Genomic DNA, 12,959 nt, shown 5'->3' on the forward strand with positions numbered 1-12,959 from the left:
TTAATTTCTTTTTCTATCGACGTAATTCAATAATATGTATCATATTTTAATAATAATTATAATACTAATGTATATATATATAATCTATGTATATATATATACATTAGTATTATTATTATTAAAATATGATACATATTATTGAATTACGTCGATAGAAAAAGAAATTAAACAAGCTATTTCGAGCAATATATATATATATATATATAGTGTCTTCTATGCTTGAGTGAATTCCTGCGTTTGTTTCAGCTTGTGCAGGGCACTTACATATGTAAAAATTTTCAAGTGAAGATTTAAGTAAATTTGGTTTGTTTATATTATATGCATTCCAATGTTACAAATAATAATAATTTATAAATTTCAGGCATTCTGTTATTGCTTTTTCAATTGTTTTTTCTTTGTGTTTTGGCTCTGCGTGCATGGATGACTTTGATGAAGTAAACTATTTGCAGAATGAAAATTCTTTTCTTCCACAAAATGTGAAACAAGAATGTGAGTAATATAATAAATACTATAAAAAAACAGAGAATCTGGAGATTAAATTATTTATTTATTCCATTCAACATTTGTCTTTAAGAAATATATCAATCTAACGAAGTATGGGTATTATTAGTCATGGTTAAGTATGGATATTATTAGTTACAGTTAACAAAAAATTAATTCTGAAAAACTACATCCTAACTTATAACAGAAACTGAAACGATATATTTTAAAATTCTGGTGTCGAATTTCTCCCCTTCCTCCATTTTAACACAAGTACTCAAAGAAAAATTTTTCTTTTTGAAATAAAATTAAAATTAACTTCTGGATTTTTTTTAAAAATTAGTTAATACAGTAGGTGACATATATCATCATAAAAATCATGTGCTGTTATAAAATAAATAATTTACGCACTATACGAAGGGCTCAAATTATGCATCTGAAAGTAAAAAGTTATCTGCAAATAAGAAAAAAAAGAAACCTTCTATCTTCCTTATTCATTGGAATTTCGATAATAGATTACATGATTAGAAAAGTAATAAGACTATCAAATTAAATTTAAACTGAACCCAAAAAAACTTTCCTGTAGGGCATACCGGGCATATACACCGAGCAGTGGTACTTTCGGACATTTACCAACGAGACTATGTGATTGTCAACATTCACTAGAAGTTAACAATCACCAATTTCGGTCATTCACAGTGGCCTATTCACTTCTTTTGAACTACTTTTTGTATTAACAATTTTGAAGTGATTTGAAATCGAGCGTTCTCTTAACAAGTGTATCATTTCTACAGGTGACCTTCATCAAAAGCCGGTGGATTGTGCTGAGATTTTTGAAAATGGTTTCCGGAAAAGTGGCATTTACGAAGTTTACCCTAAAAGCAGGAATGTAGGATGTTCCTCATTCGAAGTCTATTGTGATATGGAAACAGATGGCGGAGGATGGACGGTTAGTCAAAAAACAAGTTTTACTTACTTCAATAACGTAAAGCTACCGTAAATGGCAACAAATGATAAATAAATAAATTGAAATTATTTTAGCTATATTAACTGAAAAATTTAGTGGAAGAAGCAGATAAGTGACATTTTCAGAAAGAAAAAAAAGTTGTATCGTAACAATTTTATTACCAATTTAAGAGCGAACTAATAATTCTTCGCTTTATTGTTTTTAATTTTAAATAAAACCTAACTACCTGAAAAATAAAACCTTAATGCCTAATTTGAAATAAAAAAATCATACTAGCATACTAAAAGTTTATGTGATTAGCTGTGTTAAGATTTAAAAAAAGGCAAAACCAGTGATTCATTAATTCCCATTAAATATGTCACTTATCAGGTTTTTCCATTGTGCTCTTTAATTGTGTCGCTATGTGCTTTTCAGTTACGATTACGAGCATGATTTCGTAGTGCTTCTTTACTGTGATCTATAGATACTTTACTTATTTTTTATTCACCCCATGCGAAGAACGGGCATTCAGCTAGTATATATATATATATATATATATATATATATATATATATATATATATATATATATATATATATATATATATATATATATATATATATATATATATATATATATGTTACTATTTTACTAAGCGCAATAATCTGCCAATGTTATGTATATATTTTGTAATCTGATCCTCTAAACTTTTAAAAGCTTATTAGTAAGGAAGCAAAACAGTTATGAATATATTCTAATCAAACATCCGAAAGAAACGTGCGTTATATTTATATTAAGTAGTGTGAAAGTTGTGATTCGTATGAAATTTATTTAATAGTAATTATTTATAGAGATATTTCTGATTATTTATTATAGAAATATTCTCTAGTTCTGGTTTTAAAAAAGTAGCAACATTGAAACACCTTTAAAGTTTTAGAAAATTATGGGGGGATGCCCCCCTCCCCTGTTCCCTTCCTACACGACTTCTATGGTTCTAACTTACGTATAATGATGCACAAATCATTGTTAAAAAACACGATGAATATAATTCAAAAAGTTTGAATTAGAACTAAAGCACCGAATGGTTTTTAAAAAAATGTATGGTGTTATTATTAATATTTCATATTGAGTATCATTTTTAAAAAAATACATACTATACATACTGTGGTACATACGTGCTATTCATACTGTGGGTTACTACATAACGGAAATATCTCAGACATTTCCTTTCCTTTCTCTGCTACTCTGATTAATGCAATGCTCTGCTGCGATTTTCCAATCTAGTGGCGTGTATGGACCCACTCTCCTGTTTAGCATTTTTTAAGAGCATTCGCCTTCCCATGAGGTGAACCGAGTTCGAATCCCAGTCGACACGAATTCCGCATCCGGTTTGCACCGACCACAGTGCTGACGTGAAATATTCGCAGTGGTAGACGGATCATGGGTTAGAGTCCCCTTGCCGCCAAGCAAACCGCGGGAGATCCTCTCCATGTAACGCAAATGCGGGTTAGCTCCATCAAAAAGTCCTCCACGAAGGCGAAATTTCTCCCAATACTCGATCTAAGATGTCCCTTGTCTTCTGTATTGGGTTCAAAATTGCATGGCTACGGAGTTGACCATTAGTAGTCGTAAACCCATGAAATAGGGTCGGCTGTTCAATGACGGTAATAAAATAAAATAAAATTCATTTAGTTCAGGTAATAAATTTTAAAAGAAATAAAAGCTTGTACTATTATTGAGGCCACAGGACGATAAATTAGGTGACCGGCATTACATATTAGCTGTGTGCTTTGTTATAGTTTACAAACAATAATGTATAGTTGGGTACTTTAGTAGGATAGGGATACTGCTATATTTGAGTGCAGTGAAAAAAATTGCATACACTTTTTTTAAAATTTCATGAAAAGCTTATTTATAACACTCAAAACATCTTAAAAGATCTCTAACTTTTTTCTAATGTTTAGAAACATTTTTGGAAAGTAAAAGAATTAAATCGTATCTTGACAGATTTTGTTAAAGCCCTAAAAAATTACATCATTTTAAGAATTATAGACATTTTTGGCTAAGTAAGGATTTACTTTTATAAACTTCAAATTTTTATGGGAATTGAGTGCCATTAGAGGACGTAAAACATCAGTTCAAAGTTAGTTGCCGTGATTAGATTAGCTTACAGAAACTTCAATGTACTTTACAACCATAAACATTTAAAATAAAAATACAAATTTTGTTGTCTTATTTTGTAATTTATGCTGTATTAATTAATTATTAAATGACGATTTATCGAATGAAAAGGCTATGAAAATTATAGTATAAATTGAAATATTAATAAAGTCCTGTATTTGGAAACATACACGCTATTAATAAATGATAGAAATAGGGTCAAATTGAAAGAAATTGCCAACTTTTCAAGGCGGAAAAATCTTATTTTTAGTGACCACTTTTGAAAAAGTGTAAATATACATTCTTTCACTTATGCATGTCTAAGAAAACTTAAATAAGTATTATTTTGTACTGTAGAGAAAGTAATTCGGTAAATAAAATTCAAAAGTATGTCTCTGATAGCATAGCATTTAGTTAAACTTAACTTATTAAGTATTTTCAGGTAATTCAAAGAAGAGGTGACTTTAAAAGACCAATTGATTATTTTTATAAAACTTGGAAACAGTACAAAGAGGGATTTGGAAGTTTAAGAAGAGACTTTTGGCTAGGTAAGTTTGAAGATAATTCCCACTATTACGAGTGGAGAAAATTCTTACTTTGATAAAAATACAAGAAGTCTCGAAATGTTAGAGAAAAGAACACATTTTTAAAAGTTAAACTTAATACTAACAGTTTGATTTCTGTGCTTACATATGGAGTAAATGTAAATTTTTTTAAAGAGAGAGAAAATGATTTAAACAAAAGAAAACGATTTGTTTTGCAAGATTTAGTAGACGTGAAAAGTAAAAGCGCAAATCAATTTTCCTGCTTTACGTGTATAAGGTTAGAAAAACTAGAAAATTGGTGTCCTACGTTGCATGATCTTCATCCGGGATTTTTTTTAATAAATATGAAACAAATGCACAAAGGGTACAAAAGGTAGCTTAGAAAACTATTTCATTGCCCTCTTTAACTTCTAGACATTTAAGTTAACAAAGTATTAAGGGCAGAAATGCCAAACTTTTTTCAATTATCTATGCCAATAAAATATAATATTTTTGGTATATTCTCGGCTAATAAAATTAAATATAAAGGTTGAATATTTTCAAATGTTCAGGGTGCCACTTATTCTATTTCATTTCAAAATCTAATCTATAAGTCACTGTTTTGATTTTAAACCATAGACTTACATTGCAGCTACAGTTACTATTTTAGTCACAACTTTTTGAAATATTTCACAAGAAGATTACTTACAATCATCCATGTAAAAATTCAAAACGTTATTCAAATTTAAATTGCCTATTTTTTTGAAAATACGCAATATATTTTACTTTTTTCTCTTTATAACTCACCGCACTCAAGTACTTTCTAAAATCAGCCACTCTCCCATACGCCATGGACTTTCATAGTGAAGGAACACTGGTCACCCTCGCATCCTGAGATATGGTCTAATGAAAAATTTTATTTAAAATTTAAAAGAAAAATTATTTATGAATTTTACTTACTATATAGTTTGAGATATTTTACGTCAAAAATTTTACTTATTTCTGATTCTGACTTTCAAACTGATTCGGACTTGGAATGTTGCCTCAGTGAATTTAAATAAATAAAAGTAATTTAATGAAAACTTCTTGCGTTCCACGCTTGCCATAGGGTCACAATTTCTAGTTGGCGTGCTTTGTGGTGAAAAAGGTTGCTGCAAAATATAATTAAAGCTCTTTTCAACTTCTTCACACTCGCCGGCCTGGTGGACGAGCGGTTAGCGTGCCTGACTGCGAAGCCATAGGCTGCGGGTTCGAATCCCGCTCTGGGCATGGATGTTTCTCTCTCTTTTTGTGCTGTCCTCTATTGTGTGTGTGTGTGTATGATGTGTGAATGTGGCCCACCCTATAAAACGGATTTGTGGCAGTGTGGCGTGGGCAATGTTGCTCGCCTCCGTGACTTTGGTTCACAGGTTCCCACTGGGTAACGCGAAATGAGCACCAATTCTGGCATAGTATAGGCAAAGATTCAAAATTCAGTGCCTGCCAGTAGAAAAAAAAAACTTCTTCACACTCCTTTCCAAAGTGTGACTCTCTTTTCAAACATCAGAATCAGGATGTGACAGTTAAGTCCAGATTAATTAGGAAACAGGCAGAAATACAGATAAATTTCAAGTGACCAAATTTTTGACCACTAATCTGATTAACTGAAGCCACAGTTTTTAGATTACTGTCATAATCTCTAACTGTACTGTTTCTAAAAAAGGAAACATTTTCTTTTTTCATTACAAAATTAATTTTTTCCTGAGTAATAAATAGAGCAGGTAGCTATCTCACCGGGTCTAACATTTGTTACCATATTATCATAAAAAATGTCTTCGTTAATTAATTTGGCTCTCATCAACAATTTGTTAATCTGAGCTTAACTATAGCACCAATCCCTTCAAATAGGCCAACAGCTATGATAGTAAGCTATAATATAAGCTATGACAGCAAAACGTGACTATTTACATCACTTTTCTTTTTAAATGCATCAGTAAACAAATTGCTCCTCTCTTTATTTTGAAAACAATTTGATTTTTTGAAATCATTAGTTTTTATATGTATCATAAATGTTATATTAATTAAAACTATTACCTTTAGTTGATTCTGTTAAAAATAATACTTTTAGGAAATGACAACATCCATGCCTTGACTTACCAAAAGAGGTATTCAGCTCGTTTTGATTTGGGAACAGATAATGAGACTGCTCATGCACTTTATAACAATTTTTGGATAGAGGATGAAGATTATAAATACAAATTGCATATAACAGATTATAGTGGAACTGCAGGTTGGTTATATATATATATATTTAGGACGCTAATGCGTATGTTGCTAAAATCGAAGAAATAACCTTTTTTGCGCTGGCAACAAAGAAGTGAAATATCAAACGAATAAAGACGTCAATGATCATTTTAGTTAGGTTGCAACCAATAGGAATATATTTTTAGAAAATGCGTTTCATCCTATAGCAATAAAGCAAACGACTAGTTGCTATTTACAATCATAAAGTTGCAATTGACTGATTTATTCCACTCAAGAAAGTAAATCAGCCTCTGACTTTGGTATCTCTACTTCCTTTCTGAAATTTTTTTTGAGAACTGAGCTATAAGTTAAACAGGAATGATAAGTTAAAATCGAGATTTCTAATACTTAAGGATGATTCTCTCTGACGTAATGACGATGCTGGCAAGTGTCAGCCAATAAAGAGCAGAGCCTTCAAACTATTAGTTAATTAATTAAAAATTTCAATTTTTTTTAAAAAAATTTCAGGTTTCAATTATGGATCGAATACTGTAAGTCAATAGAAATTTATTTAAGATGTTTGTTTGCAAACGTGGTAGTAAGTGTTATATATGTTTTAAAAATTAATTATTTCGATTGAGCAAGTAGAATTCTCTAAGCTCGCTCACATTGGATACTAAAGTATTTTATAAAATAAACTAATTTTAACTTTATTAAATAAAATAATTTTATTTATAAGTACTTTATTAAATAAACTGATAGTAATTAATTAAACTGATCTCTGAACAGATCTACGAAACACTCTGACTTTCGCTTCAAGTATCGGAATAGGTATAATTTCTAGCTGTTTCATCGAAGAGAAACTAACCTCTATCTAGTTAACACTCTGACGCAGATGGGACATCGGATATATAACCCATTTATATGTATATATATATATATATATATATATATATATATATATATATATATATATATATATATATATATATATATATATATATATATATATATATATATATATATATATGTATATATACACATCTATATATATATATATATATACACATCTATGTATATACACATCTATATATATATATATATATTTCTAATTACTTGCAAAATTTTGACATTGGCATTTTTTAATTACAAAAACAGTCTAATAATTAACAAAATAAATATCTGTTTGATTATTGGAATTACACTAGCACAAAAATATAAAATCCAAATAAAGTAGTTAAGAATTTTTTTTTCATTCATAATAAAAAATGTATCAGTAATTGATTTTGTAAATGCAAGAAATTTTAATGATGAATAACGATGTCTTGTAGATCTAAATAACTGCAAATAAGTGCAAAATTGAAAATTTATTGTTTTGAAGTGTGCCAAAATTTACCTCCATCGCAGAAAAGACACAGGTGCTTCATGCCATATTTCATAACCATAAATTATTAAAATGATCAATATAGTATTTTTTGCTTATTTTGACCTAAATTTATACAAAATAATAAAAAAATGATGAAACGTATGTTTAATAAAAATTCTGCGTCAAAGGGTAACTGCCTGAACAAGAGTAAGAAATTACTCTCAGTTAGTGAAAAAAAGTAAATAATAAATAAATCAGTATTTATCAACATTACAAAATTGGTTGAAAACAATTTCGGTACAGATTAGTTTAGAACATCATATGGTGCACAGACGTGCGTATAAACACTCTTCACACATAGATATGAGTGAGTATTTAAATAACAAACTTACATTAGAAAACATAAAAATTAAGACTTTAACTTAATTCTGCATAACTCCTTTGTTATCCATAAGTAACGAAGATCCTCTTTTTTTTGAAGTACATTTAGAGATACACACAACTGTAATTCCTCAGATTGTCAGAATTACTCAATATATTTATTGCGTTCATTATTTCTAAAGAACTGTCATTCATTAAAATTATTACCTCTTAACGCTGATTATAAAACCTATTATTTTACGATATAACTCATGAAATAATTCTAAATAATTGTGTTATAATTATAATAGGTGATGCTATGTCACATCATAATAACGGGATTTTTTCGACAAGAGACCGGGAAGCAGGACCGATGAACTGCGCAAAAGTACATAAAGGAGGATGGTGGTATCAGTCTGTCTGTTATAAGGCTAATTTAAATGGTCTGTATTTGAATGGCTATTATAAAGAAAACATGTGGAATGCCACAATATGGGTACATTGGAAAGGCTTTCACGTTTCTTTATCCACTGTTGAAATTAAAATTCGGCCAAATGATTATTAAATAAAATTTTTGCAACGTCTATCTAAATAACAGAATGCACAGTTATTTACAGTCTGAGCATTCACATTTACAAAGGCACTAGATTTTCTGTATTTTTATTGTGAAACTTGATGTTTTTATTACATTTAACTTTACTTTATTTGCTATAAATTATGTTTACGCATTTCTTGTCTTTTAATAAAGTATGCACCACTGATCTAAAATAAGTTTCTGGATTGCTGTTTCAATGCTTCGAGCTTGAGCAACACCACCTCAAAGAGGGAAGGTTTGCACATGGATCATTTTAGTTGTCCTTCCATCATTTTAGTTTATTATGTTTACATTGAAAATTAATTGAAACCCCAGTTTTCGTATCTGGTGTAAAAAGCAAACAATCAATAAAACAATAGAATAAACATCACTATGAAATCTTCCGATTCAAAGACGTAAGTCAACATAATTAATAAAGCTAAAATAATTCCTGTTTGTTTTTATATATTACTACTTCTTGTTCTTGCCGGTGACTTTACAATTCGGTACAGCATATTTTTAGCAGTTCATCTCATCAAAATAAAGATTAACTTCATTCGGTATCATTTGGCAGGTTACTGTAACTCGAGGACAACTCATGAGTCAACGTTTACAAAAGTAGTCCTGGGTGACTCGTTTATAATTATACTAACGGCACATATTATACCATGACTGAAGCATTGGAAGAATTTCCAATGGATTGCACTCCACCTTGATAGGAATAAAAACAATACAAGTATGCATATCGAAATCAGCACATGAGTGAGGAAAAACCAAAGACACTATAATTATTAAAAAGTAACTCTTAAGACATGCGAGTGTATAAAACAATAACTTCTATTTGATAACTAAAGATCGGAGAGGTATCTATGGATGATTATTAGAAACATGCTCAAATTTCAACAGGCAATTATACAGGTTTTAATGCTTCACCCGAGTTTATCTATTAGCGGTTTGTCATATTTCTACAACGTACTTTCGCTAACGTTTAAACATTAGTTTGCTGTTTTTATTGCATATACTTTTAGTTTCTAAAAATATAAATTAAGGATGGTCTTTAGAAAACACCTGTTTATAGTAATTTTGCTCGGAATCAATCCAGCTTTTTTTTTCTCCCACCGAAATCTGATCAGTCATTGAATTTAATTTCTCATAGAAAAAAAATTAACTTCTGTTTACATTCTACAAACAAATAAAATTTGACCTGATAAAGATTAAATGGTGTGTAAAGTGTTTAAATAGCTATCTTAACATAAAACCAGCTATACAAATAGATTTGTTGAACTGAAGGTCCTACAATGCAGATTTGCGAATCCATCTCAACGGATTTTTAGTGCACAAAAAAAGTTTTCAACAAAACAATAATTTTGTCTGTTATAGCTTTTATTGGACCTATAATTCCTTCAGTTTCATGTTATTACACAAAATTACATTTTTTTTGTTTCAAACAATGAAGAAAAGATGAATGAATTAAATAAATTTCCTGTAATATCATTACGTAATTAGAAATTATTGAGTTAGTAAGCTTTTAGAACTTCTGAGCTAAGGTATGCTATTGCACCAACACGGAAGTTCGTTTGGATCTGAGACGAATAAGATAGAACTTATGACTTCAAAATTTTTCTAGCAGGAACTTCCAGAAAATATCACTATTAACGGCTCGCAAAATCACCTCAAATAACAGCGTAATACATCAAAATTCAGGCTAACAAAACTTCAGACAGGCCAATGAACTAATTCAGGTCAGAGCCATACTGCAGTCACGGTTTAACTATTCCCTCAGAACGAGACACACCCCTCTTTGTATAGATTCGGCGTCAAAATCCCGGAACTTTCGACACGATTCTAAATGCTTTTGCTTAACTCCGTAAATATTGGCTCCATCACATCATCTAGTTGCAAAATGGTCGCTAAATTGCCAAGATATTTGCCAAGTCTATAAAATGTCTCCAAACCTAGCCTATCATAGAAAATACATTGGACGTTATTTTCTCCTTAAATTATGTTAGAATTACGCAATTTTCTGGCAATTTTTCGTATTAATCTGATTATTTGAGGTTCGTCAGAAATATCCAGCCACATAAACAAAGGATATTCACAAAATTGAGCTAGTACCATTTTCAAATTTATAACAGTACTGTTAACAATTTTATCTATAGTTATTGCTTAAGGTACTTTGGCGAGAAATCGGTTGCGCTTATTACAAGTCTGCATGCTTAGTTAAGTCTGTTGCCAAAGATAACAAAAAGGAGAAATGCTAAATTTAATGCTTTAATGCTTTAATAAAAACTTAACAGCAAAATTACAAACATACAATAATAATCGAGCAAGTAAAAACTGAAGAAAAACGTAAAGCAGATTACGAAAAGAGGAAAGAAAAGAACAAAGTATGGCTATGATTTCGATGGTAACGAAGTTTTTCGATGATCACATTTCATTTCTTGAACTTCTGTTCAGCTCATTTAAGAGATTACTTAAAAATACTTTGAGATCTTTAAAGTTTGTAGGTTGGCTTGAGCATGAACTTTGCTACTCGAACCAAGTACGCTGATTGCAAAACAGAAACTCCCCCTCCAAATACCGTAGTTATGGAACTAGAGAATTCTAAATTTTACACGTCTACCACTCCTGGTAAACACTTGAGGTTGAAATTCGAATTTTGAAGAATTCAAAGGATTGGAAGTTTCCAAAAAGGCAGGCTTGAGACAATCTATACTAATTGTAGCTGTGCGGGATCCAATTTTTAGAGTGAAATGCTTACCTTGTTGAGAGAAAAGGTCCATCGTCGAGAGAAAAGGTCCTTGTGGTCCTTGTCGAGAGAAAAGGTCCTTGAAAGGTCCATCGTATAGAGGAGTCAACGGACCCTTACGAAAATTTAAGGTATATTTAAGGTTGATTTGAAGTATCGAGGTTGTTTTGAGGTATATTTGAGGTATATTTAAGGTTGCTCAGAAAACAGCAATAAAAATTATACCTCGTAAAGGTTGTAATTAGGGTATACGATGTTGTTTTATATGCACTTCTGCATGTTTTGAGGTTGTTTAAAATTCACTTCATATCAAACAGTCTGATAAGGTGGTTTTTAAGGTATACCAGGTTGTTTTTCTTACACTTGTAACAAAAGAGGTATTTATGAGGTATAAAAAAATCAACCTTATTTCAACTAACGAGAGTGAGGTATTTACGAGGTATAAAAAAAGTATACCTTATTTCAACTAAAGAGAGTGAGGTATTTATTGAGGTGCATGAAGTCATTTTATTTATACCTAAGCTTGTTTTAAGGTTGTTTAAAGTACAATTCATATTTACTAGCTCACTTCCCAGAGTTCCGTGCGAGCCGGCAAATGGCGTGTGTGTTGACAATCGAAAGTCTATTCGAAATTCGGTAAGTGTGCTTGACATTTATTAATTTAGTTTTATCACTTTTAATCAAACATGTTTCAATTTTCAAACCTAAATTTTATTATTTTTGTTTTAAAGACGTGTCGTGATCTTAAATGATTATATTCTTAGAGGCTATTGGTGTAGGCTTAGCAATAAGAGAGAACAATCGAAATATTCCTCGTCGCTGTTTAGGGTAACGTTACTAATCAATCGTTACAGCAGGTTACGCACAGTATATTTTATTGTTTGTAGTTTATTCAGATATAACTATTCTTTTTATTTTGCTTAAATGCATATGTTTTAACGAGCAGTATGCAAGCTGATTAATTGAGTAAAATGATCGTAATTTCGCTTAAAATAGCAGTTTTGCTCTGAAATTCGACTATAGCTGTACGCTTATCGTTTGCTTGGATATCTCCTGCAAAGTTTATATTGTTGTTTATGAGTGAAAATGTGTATAAATAACACTGATTTTAAATCTGATTAACACGTAATTTCTTTTTGTAATATATATATATATATATATATATATATATATATATATATATATATATATATATATATATATATATATATATATATATATATAAAACTCAGGCTTTCCCTAGGAAATAGTTCTGAATTTATACCAAAAAGAAAAAGTAATCTCTTCTAATAAACTATGGAATTTATGTAATTGTTGATAACAATAGTTTGCTAGATATTTGATAATTGACAACTAGTAACTGTACTAGCTCACTTTTTTATGTTTGATCACAAAAAACTGCTATATTCACTACATGTTATTTTTTTGCAATCTACCTACGTTAATTATTTACTAAGCAGATTGTTATTACTTATTAGAATATTGAGCAGAATTCAATTAAACCCGATTTCAAGTTTATATGACAATTTGCTTCAAGGTTATGAGCATCTTTATGCTGCTGTTTATGGTTCACTACT

General features: G+C 30.1%; 1 protein-coding gene across 1 annotated transcript; it reads left to right on the forward strand.

Annotated features, from left to right (window-relative positions):
- Positions 1 to 366: 366 nt before the first annotated feature.
- Positions 367 to 8,827, forward strand: LOC107456169 (techylectin-5A-like). Its single transcript, XM_087151718.1, has 5 exons — positions 367 to 489; positions 1,275 to 1,429; positions 4,029 to 4,134; positions 6,218 to 6,379; positions 8,371 to 8,827. Exons 1-5 carry the CDS (start codon positions 417 to 419, stop codon positions 8,622 to 8,624), a joined length of 750 nt encoding a protein of 249 aa, XP_087007844.1. The 5' UTR covers positions 367 to 416; the 3' UTR covers positions 8,625 to 8,827.
- The last annotated feature ends 4,132 nt before the right edge of the window (positions 8,828 to 12,959 follow it).

This window comes from Parasteatoda tepidariorum, chromosome 9 (genome assembly GCF_982258835.1).
Source record: "Parasteatoda tepidariorum strain Cologne lab strain chromosome 9, Ptep-v5.0, whole genome shotgun sequence".
Lineage (NCBI taxonomy): Eukaryota > Metazoa > Arthropoda > Arachnida > Araneae > Theridiidae > Parasteatoda > Parasteatoda tepidariorum.

Bases quoted from the DNA above. Each gene is read 5' to 3' on its own strand.
- LOC107456169 (XM_087151718.1), top strand. From the start codon at position 417: ATGGATGACTTTGATGAAGTAAACTATTTGCAGAATGAAAATTCTTTT. The intron at 490-1,274 runs GTGAGTAATATA...TCATTTCTACAG, and splicing joins ACAAAATGTGAAACAAGAAT to GTGACCTTCATCAAAAGCCG. The intron at 1,430-4,028 runs GTTAGTCAAAAA...AAGTATTTTCAG, and splicing joins CAGATGGCGGAGGATGGACG to GTAATTCAAAGAAGAGGTGA.